This window comes from Miscanthus floridulus, chromosome 3, assembly GCF_019320115.1.
Source record: "Miscanthus floridulus cultivar M001 chromosome 3, ASM1932011v1, whole genome shotgun sequence".
NCBI lineage: Eukaryota > Viridiplantae > Streptophyta > Magnoliopsida > Poales > Poaceae > Miscanthus > Miscanthus floridulus.
In genome coordinates, this window is record NC_089582.1 from 108,547,797 (window position 1) to 108,568,289 (window position 20,493).

At 45.0% G+C, this 20,493-nt stretch overlaps 3 protein-coding genes across 7 annotated transcripts in view; 1 reads left to right on the forward strand and 2 right to left on the reverse strand.

The window, feature by feature from the left end:
• Positions 1-9,011: 9,011 nt before the first annotated feature.
• On the forward strand, positions 9,012-10,373 carry LOC136546412 (protein SOB FIVE-LIKE 4-like). Its single transcript, XM_066538392.1, has one exon. The coding sequence runs from the start codon at positions 9,592-9,594 to the stop codon at positions 10,033-10,035; it is 444 nt and encodes a 147-aa protein (XP_066394489.1). The 5' UTR covers positions 9,012-9,591; the 3' UTR covers positions 10,036-10,373.
• A 7,064-nt stretch (positions 10,374-17,437) lies between these two features.
• LOC136542049 (pentatricopeptide repeat-containing protein At1g76280-like) overlaps positions 17,438-20,493 on the reverse strand; it is a 37,890-nt gene continuing 34,834 nt past the window's right edge. For 3 of the 5 annotated variants that reach the window (XM_066534308.1, XM_066534310.1, XM_066534305.1), the window contains 5 exons: positions 20,220-20,447; positions 19,302-19,445; positions 18,202-18,390; positions 17,961-18,080; positions 17,438-17,876 (listed from right to left, as the gene is read on the reverse strand). The gene's annotated coding sequence lies outside the window, so the exon portion shown is untranslated. Of the gene's footprint in view, positions 17,877-17,960; positions 18,085-18,201; positions 18,391-19,301; positions 19,446-20,219; positions 20,448-20,493 lie in introns of all 5 variants that reach the window. The other 2 variants (XM_066534307.1, XM_066534306.1) reach the window with 2 other exon arrangements.
• LOC136544196 (pentatricopeptide repeat-containing protein At1g76280-like) lies at positions 17,445-20,396 on the reverse strand. The gene is made up of 4 exons (XM_066536437.1): positions 20,220-20,396; positions 19,302-19,445; positions 18,202-18,390; positions 17,445-17,780 (listed from the first exon to the last, which is right to left on the reverse strand). The coding sequence occupies exons 1-4, from the start codon at positions 20,394-20,396 to the stop codon at positions 17,445-17,447; spliced, it is 846 nt and encodes a 281-aa protein (XP_066392534.1).

Sequence of the window (20,493 nt, forward strand, 5' to 3'; positions counted from 1 at the left end):
GTGACCTCCTAGACCGGTTGGACCCGGTGGAGTGAGATGGAGCTTTATTCTTACAGATTTCGAGAACCTAGACTGCCACTGCCTTAAGCATGGTGGTGGCTTTGGTGAGCTTAGGGGTCTATTGGAGCCGACCAAGTTCGTTCATGGCCACCGTGAGATTGGCGCTTGGCGTCGGCTAGACTTGGTGCCCATCGACTTATAGGAACTCATCATCGAGATTGTGGGCAATGTGGCGGCTGCCCTGCTCATCAGAGTCACCTCCTGCCGCTGCGGCGGCGCCATCCGCTACATGGCGTCTGGCATGGTCGGCGTTCTTGTGTTCCCGAGTGACACGCTGGGAATCGGTTTCCTTGTCTCGAGGGGGGCTATCACAGCTGACCAAGAAAACTTCCCCAAGGAAACGTCTGGGTGGAGATGGGGTCTCGACGAGGACGTCGATGATGGTCTTGGTGGAGCCCTCAGATTTGGCTCTTGAATCCTCCTCTAAGATGGGGAGTATGGAGTCTCTGTCAAGCTGCTGGATCTGAACCATGTTGATCGTCGGAGCAAACTGGTCGGTGATGGGCAGATCTGGCTTGGAGAGCAGGTAAACGTGGCTGATCTGGTCGGCATAAAGTTTGCACAAGGCGTCTTGATAGATGGTAGCCACGTTGGCCAGTCCATAGGGCTAGGCAACCATGGAATCCTACGCTAGAGCTTCTTGTTCGGCCCTAGGCAGATCGGATCTAGAGAGAGGACAGCGTGATCGAGTAGAATGCTTGGTGTGAACCGTCGTGAAGTGCTAGAGCGGCGAAGACTCGTCGTTGTGAGGAGTTCGATCCATGACCGACTCTACGAGCGACAAGCACTCGGCTAGCTTTTCATCGACCCAATCTATGGAGGAGATCAGATCATCCTGCTGGATGGGCTTCCTCTGCCAACGTGGCAGCGGTGGTCTAGTTGCCGGAGAGGAAGGCGACCACGGGAGAGTTCCCAAGATCGGATTTGCTGGCGCAGATGTAGGCGCAATCGGCGCAGGGTTGACCTGCATCGGCTGGATGATCTCCCGGTCACCGTTGGTGTTGATGACCTAGGTGATAGATCTGACCGTGAAGGATTGGCCGGGCCTAGGAGCGAGCTTGGAAAACGTACCATCTGGCCTGCCATGGGATCAAGCGCACACCCCTACCTGGCGCGCCAACTATCGACAAAAGATGCTCGGCATTCTACCGAGGGGGCTACCCGTGATGGTAAATTGATCGGAGAGGTTAGCAAGATCAGGAGTGAGATGGTGACAAGACATAAGATTTATACAGGTTCAGGCTGTCAATTTGACGTAATACCCTAATCCTGTGTCACGTTGTTTTGTATTGACTATCGTATATGATTGCGTGGGTTTTAAGGGGTCCCCTACCCACTTTATATAGCCCAGGGGTAGGGTTACATGTTGATCAGGTCAGAGTCCGATCAGGTAAGAGATAATCTATACATTGAATCATGCATTTAGCATATTCTAACAGATTCTACGCGATCTTTAGGATGCCGCCGAGATGCCTTGTGGCGGGCGCTGAGCTATGCCGTGCGCCGCAAGCTTTCGTCTTGTGGGCTGGACCGTCCCTATTGGTGCGGCCCATGTGCATCGCCGTGGGCACCTGACGTCAGACCCCCCACAGTTTGGCAAAATAGTTCCTCATAGTAGAAATAAAATGAAATAGTCATAATACCCTTCTCTTTTTTCTTTATTTTTTCTCCTCTCCTATTTCTTCTTCGTTATCGGCTCAACTTTTCAAGGTCTTCTTCCTTCTTCCCTCGATCTCTGTCGCGTCTTCCTCTGATCCCCGATAGCCACATCCGTCGGCTCGTTCTTAGGGCAAATTGGAGGAGCCATGCCAAACAAGATCTAGATATAAATTTAGATACATTTTACCGGATGCAAAGCCCTAAATATGTGAGTATGCTCCATGGTATCATTATTAAAGGATGTCCTATAACAAATTTACCTTAACCACAAACAATTGGGCGTATCCTTCTTGAGTGCCCAAATTCAAATTTTGTTTGGTCCTGTGGTTTATGTGAGATGTTTGGATGGGGTTTCCACCGTTACTCAATTTAATTTTCATCAGTGTCCAGCTTTCGGACTGTATCAATCGAGGGTTTGCTTCAGGGTACATGGAGTGTCGTATCAATTCAATCAAGAAAGTTTACTTTTTTTAACTAATCAAGAAAGTTAGAAAGGTGTCTGAAGAAGCCTTTGTACAATTGTACTCGAGCGTTCTTAAGCAGTTAAAATCCCCTGGTGTATTTGAATTCGAAAAGGATGCAAATGGGATTCCTGCGGCTATTTGAAAGTTTAAATCGAGTATAATTAAAAAATATATATATATAACTAACACGTGCTATGGTCTAGGCAAAAAAAGAAAAAATGTAAAATAACAAAAAAATATCCGACCTGCCAGATTCGAACCAGCGACCTAAGGATTAAATCTGCAGCAACTACGGAAATTAGGTTTTATAAACCTTTTTAGTTACTGAAACATTCATAACATATTGAGTTGTGTTACGAAAATTTTCTTATTCACCCCATCACTCTACGGAGGTAAGCCGTTTTAAGGACATCGACAATGTATATTTAGACTGCCTAGTCTACAGTAGTAGGTCATGTGTTAGTTGCCCTACTGTAGCAAGTGGCACGATAAGTTCACTATAAAGATTAGGTCTACTATTAATACAAAATTCTATGCCGCACCATAGTAGATGAGATAAGATAGAAATGTATATGCCACCTATAGCTTTATGAATAAGTTTTGTTATTGTCTCCCTATGGACTACTTGCACCATGGTATAGGTGGCCTATAGCGAATATCTCCAGGGTGTTTGGCACAACTACTTTACCTGTTGCGTGGGTATTATTCTCTCAGCCACACAATGGCCTCGTTCGCTTCGCTGAAAAAATAAGCTAAAACATTATTTCGACTGATTTGTTATGAGAGAAAAACACTGTTTCGACTAAAAAGACAAGCCAAAAAATACAAATTATAAAACAAGCGAACAGGACCAATATACTAGAGTGGCAGATGACAGCAGTAGTGACTCTTTAGCTGTAGCGAACTTTTGGAGTACACACATTGCCAATGCTTTAAGCCTCTAACCATGTCCACTAAAAACTCACCATCTTTATTTGAAACATGAGTCCACTTGCATCCCTGTCTGAAATGATAACGTCCCGTGGGATGGAGCTCTATCTAAGCTCGGCTACTAATTTTTCTAGATAATAGAAAAAGAGTTTCGACTTCACCCTTCTTCAGTGAATGAAGAAGAATCAGTCCACAATTATATATAAACGCAATAAAGATAAGTTCTAAGGTATTCATTTTTTTAGATTTAAAGAGTAGACGCCCAAAACCAATCCGAAAAACACAAAGTCAATCATATGATGCGAAGAACATAAATCCCACTACTAATATACTAGTAGTAACAAATCAAATTGGTGCACGGACTCGCTGGTCAGGTGGTATACCTAACAAATTAAATCGTAACGTGTCATCAGCGCTCTATCATGCTATGGTATCCTTGTACATGCAGTCCGCCTGTGCAACGGAATCAGCCACGACAAGCGAATCTGGACACATGTTCGGAGGGAGTACTCACCTACAGTCCCACACCGTGTACCGCGGCACAGGTGAAAGGAACACGAAACAGTTACGCCTGATTGGATTGATCTGATGGATCTGGTCGGTTCGCAAGGCCAGGATGGGGCAGGGCAGGGCGGGGCAGGGCCGCGAGCCGCAGACATGGAAATCTTGGGCCAGATCGTGAGAGCGCAGATCCAGGAACAGCGGCCCGTCCGTTGAGTCGTTGAAAAGACTACGCATGTTGTTGTATTGTTAGAGAATCTCCGATAATTCAAAAAAAAGTAATCAATGAGTTTTCGGGTGACTAAAAAGGTTTGCCGCATATAAGTTGATTTTCAAATCGTTTTCAAAAAATCTCGCTACTAAAAGATAAAAGATATTTTGCATAAAAAATCCGAAACTATTTTTGTATCACTTTAACCACTTTACTCATTTTCTTCTCTTGTATTGTTGTACATGTTCTTACTTCTTATTTGGAAATTCTGTTCTTACTTTCTTTTTCCTTCGAGTCCTTCCACCTCTAGATTGGCCTATATTATGGGTATATTTCCTCACGATTGGATTGACTTTTCTAAGTGCGAAAAGATTAGGAGCTAAGATAAGAGCTGTTGGAGAGCGGGTTTTTTTTAATCTTACCAAAAAAAATCAAGATTAGGAATGAGGTTTCAAAACTATTGAAGATACTCTTATCATGTCAAGTCCCAGCAATGAAGTCTATATCCCTAAAATCAAACAAACAAGCCCACATAAGCGAAGGTTAGAAGTCCGGAGTTAAGTAGTATGCTACTGGTATAAAGAATCATATTAGTATTCCCTCCGTTTTTATTAGCTTTGTTCTAGGTCAAATATTTATATTTTTAACTATCGATTTTAAAAATTTATATTAGTTCATGACATAAGATTTATGTTTTTAGATTGACTATATGAGAAATACTTTCATTATCTAGAATTCATATGTTGTGAAACTATAAGATTTTTTTAAATAGATGATCAGAGATAGTAATGTTTAACTTAGGATAAAACTATCGTGACATGTAAGTAAAAACGGAGGAAGTAGTATATAGTTGTACTGATCTTTCCTCCCGTGAAACGTACTCGATCGAGCATTTCAGCTGACAGACAACTTTCTCATAGAGGACACATGCACTGTGCTTCTTTTATTTTGCCTAGAAAGTAGAAACAGCTCAGGGAAAATGCCGAGGCCTTGTTTAGATGATAAGTTTTTTCACTCTCTCTTTATCACATCAAATCTTTGGATATATGCATGGAATATTAAATATAGATAAAAAAAATAACTAATTACATAGTTTGATTGTAAATTACGAGACGAATCTTTTAAGCCTTAGGCCATAATTGAACAATAATTATCAAATACAAACAAAAATGCTACAGTGCCAAATACTGATTCATAACCCCAATCTAAACGAGTCCGGAGAGTTGAGCTTGAGCCTTGAACAAAACGACGGACCTGGAGTCACGCTCACGGAACGCTATCTGCCAAGCGCCCAAGACCGGCCGAGATTCCACGAGAACCCGACGCCGACAACACTCACTGTGAGCACTCAGACGCAAGCAACCGTTTTTTTCTCCCCAACACAAGACGCCAACCGACAACGCAGACGGAGACGGAGGACTCGGAACAAACGCACGGGCAGCCGGCAGCCATGACCACGACCATGAGCGCCTCCCCCGAAGAGATCAGAGGTCGACAGGTGGCCTCAATCAGCAGAGAACAGAGGAACATCGCACGTCTCGGAGGTCAAAGTCTCCGAGTTTGTAGGCTATAATAATATAGGGTCGGCGACGATGGGAGCTACAGGGCATGGCCAGCTTTACCAGGCACCCGGGGTGAGAGTGAGACACAGGGTCGTGGCCGTTCTGTCCCTGGCTGTGCCATAGACAAGGGCATGTTTGGAGGGGCTCGTGCGGCTCCAACTCTTAATACCGTTGTTGCAGTACTGTAGATAAGCCGTCGGAGCCTAAATTTTTTGTTCCTCTTGCTCCTCTCCATTGCCAATTGTCTATTGCAGAAGCCGGAGCCGGCTTCGTGCTACAATGCAGTACAACTTTGTAGGGAGCCGGAGCCCACTGAAGCGGTGCTAAACAGCCCCTAAATATCTTGGCCTTAAAGAAAATTATTAAGTGAATACTAGTACTTCCTCTAAAAAGAGGTAGATCTTTATCTGTTGAGAAGTCAAACTTTTAAGTCAATGCTTAGTACTACCCCCTCTCTCTCTCTCTTGGAATTAATTTTTTAAGTTTAATTAGATCTATATATAAAATAGTATCAAGATTTACATACCTAAATACTCCCTCTGTCACCTTTTATTCGTCGTTCTAGATTTCAAACGTTATCCCCAATTAATTGTCGCTATGAGTTCTATATGTAAATGTAGTACCATGTCACCACGCCACCTGCCCATCGACAGTGTAGCAGGCTATTAGTCTGTTTAGTTGGCTGATTCGTATTGTTGCTGGTTCGTAAAGAAGTACTACTGGCTAATTTGTGTGAGAGAAAAATACTGTTCCAACTAAAAATTTACGATCATTTACGACAAGGTACAGCCAAACGAACAGACTGTATAGCCTTAGGCTGTCCCAACGACATCTCAAATAGCTAGCGAGATGAATTTTTTATACTATATTTAGGAGTAGAAGTGAACTCGCTAGCACCGAGCAAATCACCATACTCGCACGCTTCCCCATAAAATCTATCTCTGTCTCTCTCCTCTTAGAGCAAGGCTAATAATACAGCCGGCTTGCTGGCTGTAAGGTTCCTTACAGCCTTCTCTCAGCCCACTCATATAGTAGTTGGCTCTTTACAGTTAATACATGGCCCACTTATCTCTCTCACAGACTTTCTTGGTTCTTGTGCCCAAGCCGACTGTAAGCTTACAGCCCGCTTCTCTTCTCTCTCCTCCCCTCTCTCCTCCACCTCAGCATTTAGTCGGCTTACAGCCTGCTATTATACTTGCTCTTAGCATGTGTTTGCATGTCTGTGCTTCTTTTTTTTATTCTATCTTTTGTGCGTGTCGCTAGCTATTTGCTGCAGCCGGCGCCCTTATCCCTCTCCCCTCCCACACCACCGCGCAAGAACCAAGCATTAATGACTTGTTCATTTTAAGTTGCAGCTGTTAAATGATTGCTCCATAAGGGTGATAGAGTCTTTTGCCACCATCTTTGGTAACTCGGTATAAGTCTAGAACGACAAATATTAAGGGGGCGGAGGGAGTATATTTACATGAAAAAATGAAGGAAATGAAGAGGAAGAAGAAAAAAAGAAAAGAAAAGTATCAAGCCACTCCTAAACGGCCATTCTAAATCCGCCGCCGTTATCTAGACCTTGTGTTCCTTGTATGTAGATGGCGAGCATCCTTATCTCAGTATACGATATTGAATTTCTCTCCTAATAGCACGATGACTACAGACAAAGTATTTTAAGGGCCGATAATATGATTGGGATCTTATTACTTGCAGTCCAATACAACCTCCATCACCGACGTGCTAGTTAGCTAGTAGTGGCTGCCGTGGTAGCCTGGTAGGCTCTAGGCTGGTCCTACAGTGGTTGCCCAAGTTGGATAGAGGTGGCTGTCTGGCTGATGATGGTGCTCTCTTGGCTGTCCTTTTGCCTTCCATGACTTTAGGGAGCATATTTGAGGACTCATCAACGATGACGCCTGGCCTCTAGCAGCTCGACAGGCAATTGCGCAGGGCCGATAATATGATCGGGATCGACAGGCAATGGCGCAGGGCCGATAATATGATTGGGAGGAAGGCCCTCGATCGCATCGCGGATGTGGATCCTGTTGGGCCCTGGTCTTGGTTGTCTTTTTGCACCTGTATCTGCGGTAGTTTGCAATGCTGATACAAGAGCATCTCCATCAGTATCTAAAAAACGTACTCCCAAAAACAGTTTTTCCAAACCTTTGCAACATATATTGGGCGATATAAAAAAGCTACAACTCCAACAGTTTTCAAAATCTCGCGCCTAAAAGATAGAAGATAATTTTACATAAGAAATTCTAAACTATTTCTAAATCACACTAACCACTTTTATACTTTATTTCTCTCATACATTTGCATCAGGAGCCCTATCATACTTTTTTTCCTTCCTCTTTTTTCCTTCCTCACATCCTTGCACCTCTAGATTGGGGCGATGATACACACGTCCAACTTTAAGCGTGTGGGGGCGCTTTTTTTTTCCAAGTGCCAAAAGATTGGGGTGGGTTTGGGAGTCGTTGGAGATAATTTTTTTCAATCTTGCCAAAATTCCTGTATTGAGACTCTTTTGGGTACTCTTAGAGATGCTCTAATTGTATTTTGTTGTTTTTATTTATTCATTATCTCTTGTAAGACGTTTTGGCTTAGCTTTTGCTATGTACATATCCACTATCTAGATACATAATAAAAATAATGTACCTAAAAAAATCAAAACATCTTACAATTTAAATGGAAGGGTCTTACAATTGGAAATGCAGATGGAGGGAGTACTACCCAATTTTCCAAGATCGTGCCGACCGCCTCCACTTGTAATACTATAAAACTTAGGAGTCTAAACAGCTCAATCCAGTCTATCCACTTCATGTTAACCGGACTCTAGACTCCCACAAACCCACTGTCGATTTTGTTCACAGCTTCGTGTAAATAGGTTTGAAGCTAACAATCTCATGGTGTAAATGGGTTTGAATCTAACAATCTCATATCAATAACACATGGGCCACTACGAACATAATTCAAACTGGACCAGAGTATTTAATCAAATTGGCAGTGCCTTGTGTCATTCGTCAGAAAAGAAAATGAATGGCCGGTGGAAAAAGACGCACGTGAGCAGGTTCAGGGGTTCAGTACTCTATCATCTCTATGAGACTATGACCATAAAAAAATGCATCAACCTGGGTTGGGCTCAGCATTTTTCTTACTAGTACCGCAAGCACTTGTCCCTGACAGCCTCTGACTTCCTGAAAGCTTCAGGGTCAATTCAGGCGGGCAGAGGTAGTCGCAGCCTTGTTCGTTCCTCGACTTTGGAGGAAAGGATGCCACATACTCAAGTTTGGCATCTGCTGATCCACACAAAAACAACCAGGTCAGCGGAATAAAATATACCGGTGCAATTAGCCTGTCAGTATTGACGTAACAAACTTTCAGCATCTCTGGGATGTCAGTAACCATTGAACTGCAGTCTCAAGAGTTCACAAAGAGAATGCAACCTTTGATTATTACGATAAAACTGAAAAAATACGGCACAGGAATCTAATGGCTGAGCCTAATTGGTAATTGTCTGCACGCAGATGCTAAAGCAAACAAAAGACATGTTCTCCTGGTCCTGTAATGCAAGGGAGATGTGTCATAAACAAGTTACGCATTTGCATGACAGGCAGACACAGCAGCGACAAGAAACCTTTTGAGCTATGCCAGCCTCATACTAATCTTCCAATCCTACCAAATCATAGCCCAACCCATGCACGTATACCTCTGACAGGCCCCCCACCATGAGGTGAGAGGCCAAAGCCACATGGACTACAGATGGAAATACCTGGAACACTGCATTGCAAGCAAATGTTTCCCCCCTGGCTTTGGTAGCAACAGAAGGTACAGAAATAGTTGAGAAAGTTATGAGGAACAGTTGGAAGGATAGGCTGACTTTCCAATTTAAAGGCACTGCCATCCTTTCTTCAGCCCCATGACAAGCTTCCACACAGTCACAAGCAACCACCTTGCATAGTTCTTAGCCTCATGGAATTCAACCCCTACCCTGCATTGTCTGCCCTTTGAAGAGAGAGAGACGAGAGGGCTTGGATGCTCTTCTCAGGCTGCAAGTCAAGGAGTGAGAACAAGAATGCCTTCTTCAAAGTTGGGTTGTTGAGGTGTTCTGAAGAAGTATTAGCGTGTGTCGTGTGCTCCCTCAGTTCTCTCATAATTTCGCCTTCCTTTCCTTGTGTTGTCTTTGGCCTCTCTTTCTGTGTCCCTGCACTCTCTTGTTATGGAGTCCTCCAGTGACAATGCTGAAGAGTGCAACAGTAACGAATCTGGGTGGACGATGTACCTGGGCTCCCCAGTGAATAGTGATGATCTCAAAGCCAATGGCAGCAAAGGGAGTAATGTTGGCAGTGGCTGTAGCAATGGTAAAAGCAAAAACGACGACATGGATTCTGATGATGGAGATTATGATTCATTAGCTTCCGATGCTTCCACAGGACCAGCTCAAGTGAAGGTGCTTAATGGCAAAGAAAAGAAAATTCATGAGAAAAGAGACAATTCCGTACATGAACACGATAGCGGTGAGCAAGATGAGATACGTACCAAGCTCCCTAACAGCTGTGACAAAAAAGCAGGCAAGATGAAAAAAGGAGAAGAGAAGACCACTAGAAGGGGCCACAACAAGAGACGTAGTTCTTGTTCTTCGCGAACAAGCTTCGTTAGGTAACTGTTGTAGAACCCTTGTAGATGTCTCTCGACCATTTACAATCTAGCTAAAATCTCTGTAGAAGCACGGGGAATGCAAAGCTTTTGGGATCTTAGGGCAAATATGTACCCCTTACATACTCTTATTAGCCATCCTCGTAGCATCATATAAAAAAAATGCATGTATTTATATAGATATTAACAGAGCACTCTCTCCAGATATATTTCGAAGGTTGATCTCTACTTAATTGTTTTTTACTGTTCTTCCCAGTATGTGTAGATTTGAAATGTCTTTATATGGCTGCAAAGTGGCAATTTTACCAAGAGAAAGAGCTAATAAACTCTATGAAAGAGAGAAATTTATATTGCCGATGAAGCATCCAGAGTAAATCAACTTTTTTTTTCTCGAAAACGCAGGAGAGCTGCGCTTCATTATATTAAGAAGAAAGAAAGGGGCTAGAGCCCTCAGAGTAAATCAACTGACACAAGGGTTTCATGTTTGGCTGTTAAACATGCGAATTAAACAATGCACATACTATTTATATGAGATGTAAATCTGGAAAGAGACTGATTACAAAAACTATAGTACAAAGTACAAACATCTAGTTTACAAACCAACATAAAGAAACATACACATGTGGTACAAGAGCCTATAGCTATCACCTGATGTGTGCAATCGACTACTCTTTGCATCTGCAAGTGCTCTAAAGCAGTCAATTAAGGCACCTCCTTCTCTGCAATTGATGTGGAGGAATTAGACCAGCAACAGTATTACCATCCCTGAAATAGAGCAAGAAAGCCTTATTAAAGGGAATGGTAAAGAGTTGAAGCATTTGATTGAACTAGTGGATACAAGGTGAACCAAACAGTATATCTAGGATGAAAGATGAAAGTCAATATAGACACTTCATGGGCATACAACAAATCTACAATGTCAACTGTCATGATAAATGCTAGTTCATTATCACTGCTCATAATGTGTGCCTTGTAATATTCATCTTTCTACAGAATCCTTGAACATATTAAATACACAATTCAAGAAAAAAGAATTGTCATAGTATCTGAATGCCCAAACTACAATAATACAATATAGAGGTATCACAGTCCTTGACAGGTAGGGTCCTTGACAGGTAGGCAGATGCAGGACCTCTGAAGCTCCTTAGGCACAATCTTCGGTGAATGTCAATCAGGATCTTTCACCCTGAATTATCTACTAGGGGACCAATCACAAGAAAGACAACCAGTGCAACATGGGAGACGCAAATTCCCAACCTAGTAGGTTAGTTTGTGAAATGTTCAGAAATTGCAACTATAGGTACACATTTGGCAACTTATAGAGCCAAAATTTCAGCACCACAGAGGAGCCAATATCGACACTTAGACTAACCACGATCTGTGCTGAAAATTTTCTCCGTATGCCAGCTCATGCCCATGCCAGGAACCATCAGCAAAACATTGTTACATTGATGCTTAGACCAAATCATCAGAACCATCCCAGGGTAGGAACCAACAGCTGGCTGTGAAATAATTGTTTATTTGCTCAGCATCGAGGCAAGAAGACTACTCGAATCATTCTGTTTATGATTCATTATCGGTGAGCACAATGGGATGATTCGATGCTTCAACGTTCTCTCCCTTCTTTCAGCATCGGTAGAACACTGACGTTGTGGCTAGTCTTATGGGTAATCTACCTCATCGAGTGTCATGGTAGACAGTTGTTCCAGTTGAGTTTTCTTTTCAGTTTCAGTCCCGTTTGTTCCATAAACAAGTAAGGTGTAGTGTGAGTTTATGTCTTGTAAATATTCTCTCTCCTTCTTGATGCAATGATGTGCAGTCCTCGTGCGTATCTGAGAAAAGAAGTGTCATGGTAGATGCTAGTTCATATCCCTCTGCTGATAACGTGTGCCTATAGCAGTATAAACCTTTACCTTTCTATGGAAACCTTGAACATACACAATTCAACTGAAAAGGAATCTTCATACATCAAAGATTCAAAGTTACCCAGACAGGATAATCTTGAGTAGTATATGAATGGCCCAAACTGGAATATAGAGATACCACAGTCCTCAACCGGTGGACAGGACCTGTGAAGGACCATAGGCACAAATGGAAGGAGCTTTTCACTCTGAATTATCTACTGGGGAACTTGTCACAAGAAAGAGTAAAAGACAACCAAGGCAACATGGAAGATAAAATTCACTACCTACTAGCTTAGTTTGTGAAATTGTTCTGCAAACATATGTACACATCTGGCAACTGCTAGAGCCTAAATTTAAATTTCGGGATCACAGATGAGATTGCTTCAATATCCCATTTAGTAGTTAGTACGGCCTTTTCGTCTTATATACAAAAAATGGAGGGTGGAGATTCTAATGCAACGCAGCACAATGCACACTCAAATGCTAGGGAGATAGCGGTTAACATTCCTGATAGATCTCATGTTCCCATCTACAGTTCAGAAACATAGCACCGAGCGCCATTGTTCAGTTCCACACAGAATAAGCATAGACAGCGCAGACGAATTTGTTCCAAAACCCAGGCTACTGGCCACGAAATGAAACCAGTGAGATCGGGAAACATGCGCGTACGATTAGGAATGTACCCAGAGGTTGCGGCGCGGTGGTGCCGGCTATGACGCCGCGGCGGGTTTAGAGTGGTGGAGGAACGCCGCGGAGCATAGCACGGTGGTGACGAGGGCGAAGAAGGCGAGCACCACCGCCAGCGACATCCCGGCCACCGCCAGATCCAGCGCCGGCTGCGCGCCGTGGAACACCACGCCCAGCGCCATCGTCCTCGGCTCCCCTCCCTGCCTCCCGTCGCCCCTCTCTAGCATGCGGTGGTGCCCAGCGCGGTCCTCTCGTTCAAGCCTGCGCCTATTTCATCGCGACGCGCGAGGAGGGAGAAGGGCCGGGGGGCGGGGTGGAATGGAAGCGGCGAGTGACACGCGGAGCGGCGAGGGGCGGGAGCGGAGGCGGCGACACGACCACCTGACCTGCACCAGACCCAGACACGCTCGTGTCGCCTGCGACTTGCGAGGCGTGACGACACAGCACACCGCGCGGTGGAGAGAGGAGAGCACGATCGCGGCCGAGTGTCCGACCGCGACCAGGACCAGAGCGGACGGACGCCCAGCACGGCTGCACCTCGCTGAGACCGCTCGCGGTAACGACCGCCGTTCACCGTCCGATTAAGAGTCTAACGGCCGAGATCATCTGCTAGTGCCTAGTACACCACAACCGGAGCTCGTGCTGTCTTTTGGTCTGGAATCTGGATAAACCCCGGTCATTCAACGGCCTGTGGGAAACATCTCATCTTCCCAGAAATTCTGAAGCTGAACTCTTGAACTTCTGATTTCTTTTATCAAAATCTGCATGCAACGATACGCAGATGGACAAAGGATCAACCGCTTCGTTGACCGAAAATTTGACCGTTTGGAGCGTGGAAATTATCTCAAATACCTATAAACAAGCCGAAATGTTGTGGCCAGAGCGGCTGTCTCGTCCGGACGCCCATTGATGGGTCTTGACGTCCGTCCGAACGATCCAACAGGCAACACTATCATCTGCAAGACGCGTCTATCTCTCTCGCCTTTCTCTTGAATCGCCGCTGTGCCCGCATCCGTTCTCGAACCCACTCTCCGTGCATGCATCGCCGCGTTGTGCTCCACCGCAACCGCGCTACCGTGCCCGCACCACCATGGCTGCAACGCAGCGGCGTGCTGCACCGCGCCCGATCACCGACGCCTGTCTTCCTGTCTCCCTACCGCCACTCACCACTCGTCGTCGAGTTCTTCGAGCTGACGCGACGTGGTACACGACGACGGCTCCGGCGTGGCATTCTTCACCGTGCCAGCCGTTTGCCTACCATCATCCTCCCTCTCCACTGCACCTAAGCACCGTTTGTTGGCTACCGTAGTTCCTCACCAGGTAGGTCGTGGCAGCCGGCGAAGCCACGTTTCAAGTGTTTCAGGTGTTTTAGAAGTTGTTTTCAAATGTTTCATCTGAATATTGCGTATGTTGCAATGATTATATACACATGTTGCATGTATATGTTTCAAGTGTTTTAGTTGTTTCAGACATATGTTTCAAGTGTTTCATCTTGATGTTGCAGAAATATATCCGGATGTTGCCTAACATGTATGTTGCAAGCGTATATTTGAAGTGTTTATTACAAGTGTTTTATCTGTATGTTGCAAAACTAGATCTAGATGTTGCATGCGTTTGCAATGTTTCAAATGTTTTGCAAGTGTTTCAGACGCACGTTGCAAGTGTTTCAACTATTTCGGATATATATTGCAAGTGTTTTATCTAGATGTTACAAAAGTAGATCTGATATTGCACTGGGACCACCTGCCATAGCCATCTATTGCAACTGCTAGGACGTTGGAAAGCGTACAAAGCACAAGCAGTCCCTGCCTGCAAGCGTGTGGAAAACGTTCGAGGCACGAGTATCAAGCGGTCTCCACGTGTTGTCTGTCAGGCCAGGGGCGCGTGCGGCCCGAGCCCCACATGGGCGCACCGGGGTGCAGGTGTAGGAAGCAGGGTACTGGCCGGCGGCCGGACACGGACCGAACGTCTCGGTCCCATAAACAAATTCATCCATTACAAGAAAAAAGGAAAATTATTCCACCTCAAAAGAGGGAAACAATTATTTCAATAAAAGCATCCAGAAAAGACTCCATTCTAAATTATAAGATTTTTGCCTTTTCAAGATACGTTACTTTTACTATGCATATAAACATAGTTTATATTTAAGTGCATAGTAAAAACCATGAATCTAGAAAAACCAAAACATCTTATAATTTAAAACAGAGGGAGTACATGGTAACAATTGTATAATTAAGGCCTTGTTTAGATACACATTATCTACATAAATCCACATGTGTAGAGGTGGAGTGGAGTGAAAATTTTCACTCCAATCCACTTCAACATGTGGATTGAGGTGGATACATATGCATCCAAACAAGGCATAAAAAGGTGCAAGACCATATGGAAAGGGGAGGAAAACCAAGTGGATGATAATTATGATAGACAAATGATCTATGACTGAGATGGAATAATGGCATGTTGGTCTGTTATTCGAGCAGCTACAAAGTCAACAAAACGACCTGCCAGAAAACAACTGATGTACAACAAAGACCAAACCAGTACCACGCGGTAACAGGTCAATCAGTGATACCAGATGCATCACCATCCTTCTACAATCTACCTTTGTCAGAATAAATTGTAATTATAACATCATCGTTCCAAAATCCAAACGCCTTCAAAATAACCAGAACAAGTTTTGGGTTCCAGCTATTGTACCTTGTAACACCTCTTATTCTTCTGTCACTGCCATGTGACTCGATCTTCGTCACCGTCATATATGTTCCTACAAATTTTGCAAAGCTAATGCTCCCGACAGCCAGTACAATCAAGTGAGCAACCTATCAAGATATAAGGAATCAGATCATAGAGCTGTTGACCTAGAAGCCTGAAAACGGTACAACAAGACCAATAGGTCAGCCCCTTGCGGAAGGGAAGGAAATGATAAACCGCTGCCTGTTTCATGATCAAGCTTCATGATAGGTAGGGACGCCCGATCGCCTTCCAGCAAAACAGAACACAACATTGTCATCATACTCAACAGAGAGATTTGCCTTCATTCTGTGAGCCGCTAGACAGAGACCAATAACTCTGCTGTGTCTCAGTAAGCTTCCCAATACGGGTGGTTAAGTGGATTCCTTTTCTTATTTTTTTTTTTTGAAAAAAAGGCAGGAGCTCTGCCGCTCAATTAAGACGAAAGAATATTATGTACAAGAAAGTTAGCCAAACAACATGACAAAAGGCACCCGAGGGACTAACCACCCCACACGACGCGGTTGAGCACAAACACGACACATTGCCATGGGTCATTGTTGCCGAGCATGGAAGCCAAGCTGCCAGCAGCTCCGACTTCCCATGGCAGGCCACCCACTAGTCATCCCCGACGAGTCCGAAGCTAACGATCACCACCTGTCATCGTTGCCAAGCTCGAACGAAGAGCAGCTCTGACTTCCAAGCGCGAACCGTCATCTCGCATCGAAAACACGACGATAATCCAAATGCGACGCCTTCAGGAAGGGAGCAACGCCGATGACGCCACCGTCGCACGTCCATAGTGGATCGGGTTTTCACCCTTGGAAGATATACTAGAGGGTTAAACATGACGCCCCCAACAGGGAAACGACGCCCAACGACGTCGCCGTCGCCAAGGCTTTCGTCCATGAACCTTTTAGCACAAACGCCGAGTCATGAAGCCAAACCCCCTGCCAGCCTACACCGCTAACGCCGCTGTCCCGCCGCCCCACGGAAGCCCCTTCAGAGGGGCATCGACGCGCCGGCTGCACACCGCAGCCGCACAGCTACGTCGACCGCCACCCCCTCTGACCGGGCCACGTAGAGCCGGACCTGACTCTGCCGCTCGCGTCACACCGCCGCACGCCGAGACCACCATTGACCATAGTCGTCGTCGGCTCAGGCACCCGCCAATGTCGCTGCCGACAAAGCCACCAACAGCCACAGGGCTTGTGCTGCCACCATCTCGGGCGCCGCCCCCTGCCCTGAGGTCACCGGGTCCGGACGCCAGGCCCCGAACCGGGCGACCCCTGCCGCCGCCGCCGCCTCCAACTTGACCACAACCGTGGCACCGCCTACAGCCGGACTATCGCCGTTGCCGTCACCGTCGCCTAGGCCGCCAGACCGTCCGTGGGCAGGCTGGTCGGCAGGATGCCGCCCCGGCCACAACCAGCCCTAGAAGAGGCTCGGTCGCCGCCGTAGCAGCCCCGGCTGGTCGCCGCAGCAGCAGCCAAGGCCGTGCGGGGAGAGGCAGGCAGAGAAGAGAGCGCCGCCCCCCGCGCCTGCACGAGCCCCGACAACCGCCGCCGCCGTCCCATCCGCCGCCGGCCGCCACTGCACCTGCCACTGGCCGCCAAGGCAGATCCAACCGCCTTGGGTTCGGGTCCGGCCATCCGGGCACCGGATCCGGCTGCCCGGGCACCAGACTTGCGGCCCCGACCGGCGGCGCCGCCGTCGTCTTGATGGAGGAGGGGATGAGCGAATGAGAAGAAGGAAGGCTCCGCCACCATCCCCCGCGCCTGCGCAGGCATGAGCCGACGCCGCCACAACCACGGCAACCATCCCCACCGAAGCTCCACGCAGCTCACGAGGAGAAGGACTGCCGGCCCTCTGCGGCGCGCGCCGCCCACACGAGGGAGGGCGAGCCCCGCCGCCACCTTCCTGGCCGGCCGGACGGCCATGCCGGCGGCCAGCTCTGGTGGCAGCGCGGCGGGAGAGGACGAGAGGGGTGGGAGAGCGGCGAGGCTCTGGGGTCCGCCCGTGTCACCCTGCGTGGGGGAGCGACGCGGGGGAGAGATTCTATTCCTTTTCTTGTGCAGTCTCTAAGTGGATTGCTTCACCAAGATTTGGGAACATCCGAGGGGTTTATATATGGTCTCTTGTTAGCATCATACGAGGATGCCAGCCTCCTTGCCCAAAGACTCTCCTCTGGTGACCAAGATATGGTGGCACCCATTGTGGCACACCATCTTAGGTTCAGTAAAGCCGTCGCGAGAAATTCTTCACCTGCTTGGAATGCCCTTATGATCCTCAATTCAGCATCAGGCTCTTCACTGAGGATTAGATCTTCAAAAGCAATTCTTTTCTCACTAAGAATGCTGACATCCTCAGATATCATTCTCATGCTGAGGACTAGCAATGCCTCAATTGCAGTATTGTACAGTTCATGCTCCTAGGCACAAAATATGTACCAAAGTGTTGATGGGTCAGATTGAATTTTTGCTCGGTGTATACCCTCCACAATATATTTAAGGACATGAATTTGACCCTGTGAAGAATGTCCAAAATGAGTTTAACTTCAGCATCACTTTAGCAGGGGAAGAAAAATATATGATTTCTATCATAAACATACTCTAGCATATGCACGTGAGAGTACTGTGTCGAAAATCTGTATGTCACGCTGAAGTCCTTCAATCTTGCATATATCAAGCAGATCCAGAGCCCCTTCAAAATTATCATTTGCTAATACAACCTATCTTACATCATGAAAAAGACATGAGATCAATCGGACCACTAAAAGTCAACCCAACTAATATGTAATCGGTAATATGATAGATCTAAAAGATATATGTATTATTCTTAGCCAGACTTACCTTCAGGAGTGGTGTAAAAGTCACAACCGTAGGATTGAAGCCATCTCGGAGCATCAAAGACAGCAAAGCACTAGCTGATTTGAAACATGACAGCCATTTGCAGCACTCTATCATGGTATTATAAATTGAAATATCAGTTGGAAGGTTGCATGATCTCATGATTTTGAAGATCATTACTGCTCTGTGAGTCTGCAAACCAGAAAAGAAACATGGATCAAGATTTATAACACAAGTTCAATATCTGCAAAATGCGGTCATGCAATGAAATTTCAGTTTGGCACCAAAGTACCAAACCAACATGAACCAGTTCCCATACGAAAACTTTGACAATATACAGTCTATGGAGTGTTGTAGCATACCCCCTCCACTGCAAATTGTAAGTTGTTTCAGCTTTGTCCTAAGTCAAACTTGTCTAACTTTGACTAAGTTTATAGAAAAGTACATTAACATCTGCGATATCAAACTATATACCATGGTGTATCTAATGAATCTAGTTTGATGCTGTGGATGTTTATGCATTTTTCTATAAACTTTGTCAAAGCTAGAGAAGTTTAACTTAGGACAAAGCTAGAATGACTTACAATTTAGAACGGAGGGAGTATTTTCAAATTTCAACTAAAAACTCCAAATGTACTATAGCTTTAGATAGAACAAAAGAAAAGAACTGCATGCTATATAATCCGTAACACAAACAATCTGAACCTGAATTTTGCAAATAAGCAAAGTAAAGTGAATGAATCTTGAATTATTTAGATTTTTTTTATTATTGATTCCATGCCCAATTTAGCGGTGATTGCTTAACACTGTAACTAAAATTTCTTTGGTGGTTGCATAACACCGTAACTACAACATAACTGGTGACTGCACTTGGAATCTCCCATCAAATTCAGCGAGATTAGCAACAACAACAACAACAATTAGTCCCAAGCAAGTTGAGGTAGGCTAGAGTTAAAACCCAACACGAGCCCCATCAAATTCAGCGAGATTAAATGAGCCAAAATAGCTGTAACAACTAGATTTACATGCTTTACAAAGAGAAGAGATAAAATAATCCTCATTTTGTCACATCGGAACAAACTTAATAGGTTGTTGATACGTACTTCCTTCGCATCAACCAGAGCATGCAACGCAATGCTGTATAGATCACTCTTCTGATAAGGATTTATGTTCCACAAAATATTTTCTGCTATATTCAGGTACCTCAGCATTTCCTCTATCATCCCCTCAGATCCAAAAGCTCGTATCTGAAACAGAATAAATAGAACATTCTAAGGATTTTTCAGCATAAGCACTGAGGGATGTAACTGGCAAGTTAAACCACAACCAATACCAGAAACTTTTATAGATGGCATGATGATAATTCAAAACTGTCTGTGAGAACTAACTGGCAAGATTTTGGGTTATGACATCCAGTGGGAACTAGCTGGCGAGAAAATATTCAGACTTTTGACAAAACAACAATGATATGTCCTGTTCAGATGGTGCTTCCGATTACCATAAAAATATACTCCCTCCGTTCCTTAATATAAGCCATATAGATTTCTAAAGAAAATTCCAAAATATAGGTACGTATCAGCTCCCACGCCGATTAGTTTGGAAACCTTCCCACCATACATAGCACATGCCCCAACCAATCCCTTAAGCAATCTGATTGGGAGAGAGAAGATGGCCTGATTTTCCTTTTTTTCCTCGGTCTCACATCCTTCCCCAAGCCGTGCGTTAATATTGGTGCTAAAAACTATATGGCTTATATTAAGGAACGGAGGGAGTACTAAATTGACCACTGGAAATAGTAGTGGACTTATAACCTTTAAGTAATAACTGTCACAGTTCACAGGGAATTTTAGATAGAAACAGAGAAGATTAAGAAAAGTATAAATCAGCTATTTTCCTATTCGGACAAGTTAAAGCATGATGTGGACAATGTGAAAAGGCCAACAAATGGAATTGGTTTCTAACTGGATACATACTACTGCCAAACATCTTAGATCTCTACAGTACATGGAAAGAAGGCTTACCAAGTTCTTCATAGACACAAAGCTGTGTTGGATTCCATTATTAAACATGTCCATCTCAATTATACTTATCCTTTTGGAAACATCAACATGAGAGAGCACATTTCCTTCTTCATAAGGAACATTTACATTTCCAAACAGAGAAAACAAAAGTTCATATGTCCTGAGAGTTGGCTTCATGTTCACATGTTTCATTTTAGCTAGTATGCGCACAGCTCTTTCTGGTTCATTCTACCAAGAAAAGCGGGGAGGGGGAGAGGTTTAGTTCATTCTTCTT

Excerpts from the sequence above, each read along its gene's own strand:
- LOC136546412 (XM_066538392.1), top strand. The coding sequence starts at position 9,592 with ATGGAGTCCTCCAGTGACAATGCTGAAGAGTGCAACAGTAACGAATCT.
- LOC136544196 (XM_066536437.1), bottom strand. The coding sequence starts at position 20,396 with ATGAAGCCAACTCTCAGGACATATGAACTTTTGTTTTCTCTGTTTGGA. Across the intron at positions 18,391-19,301 it reads CTCTGGTTGATGCGAAGGAA|ACTCACAGAGCAGTAATGAT; the intron begins GTACGTATCAAC and ends TCTGGTTTGCAG. Across the intron at positions 17,781-18,201 it reads CTTTTACACCACTCCTGAAG|GAGCATGAACTGTACAATAC; the intron begins GTAAGTCTGGCT and ends TTTTGTGCCTAG.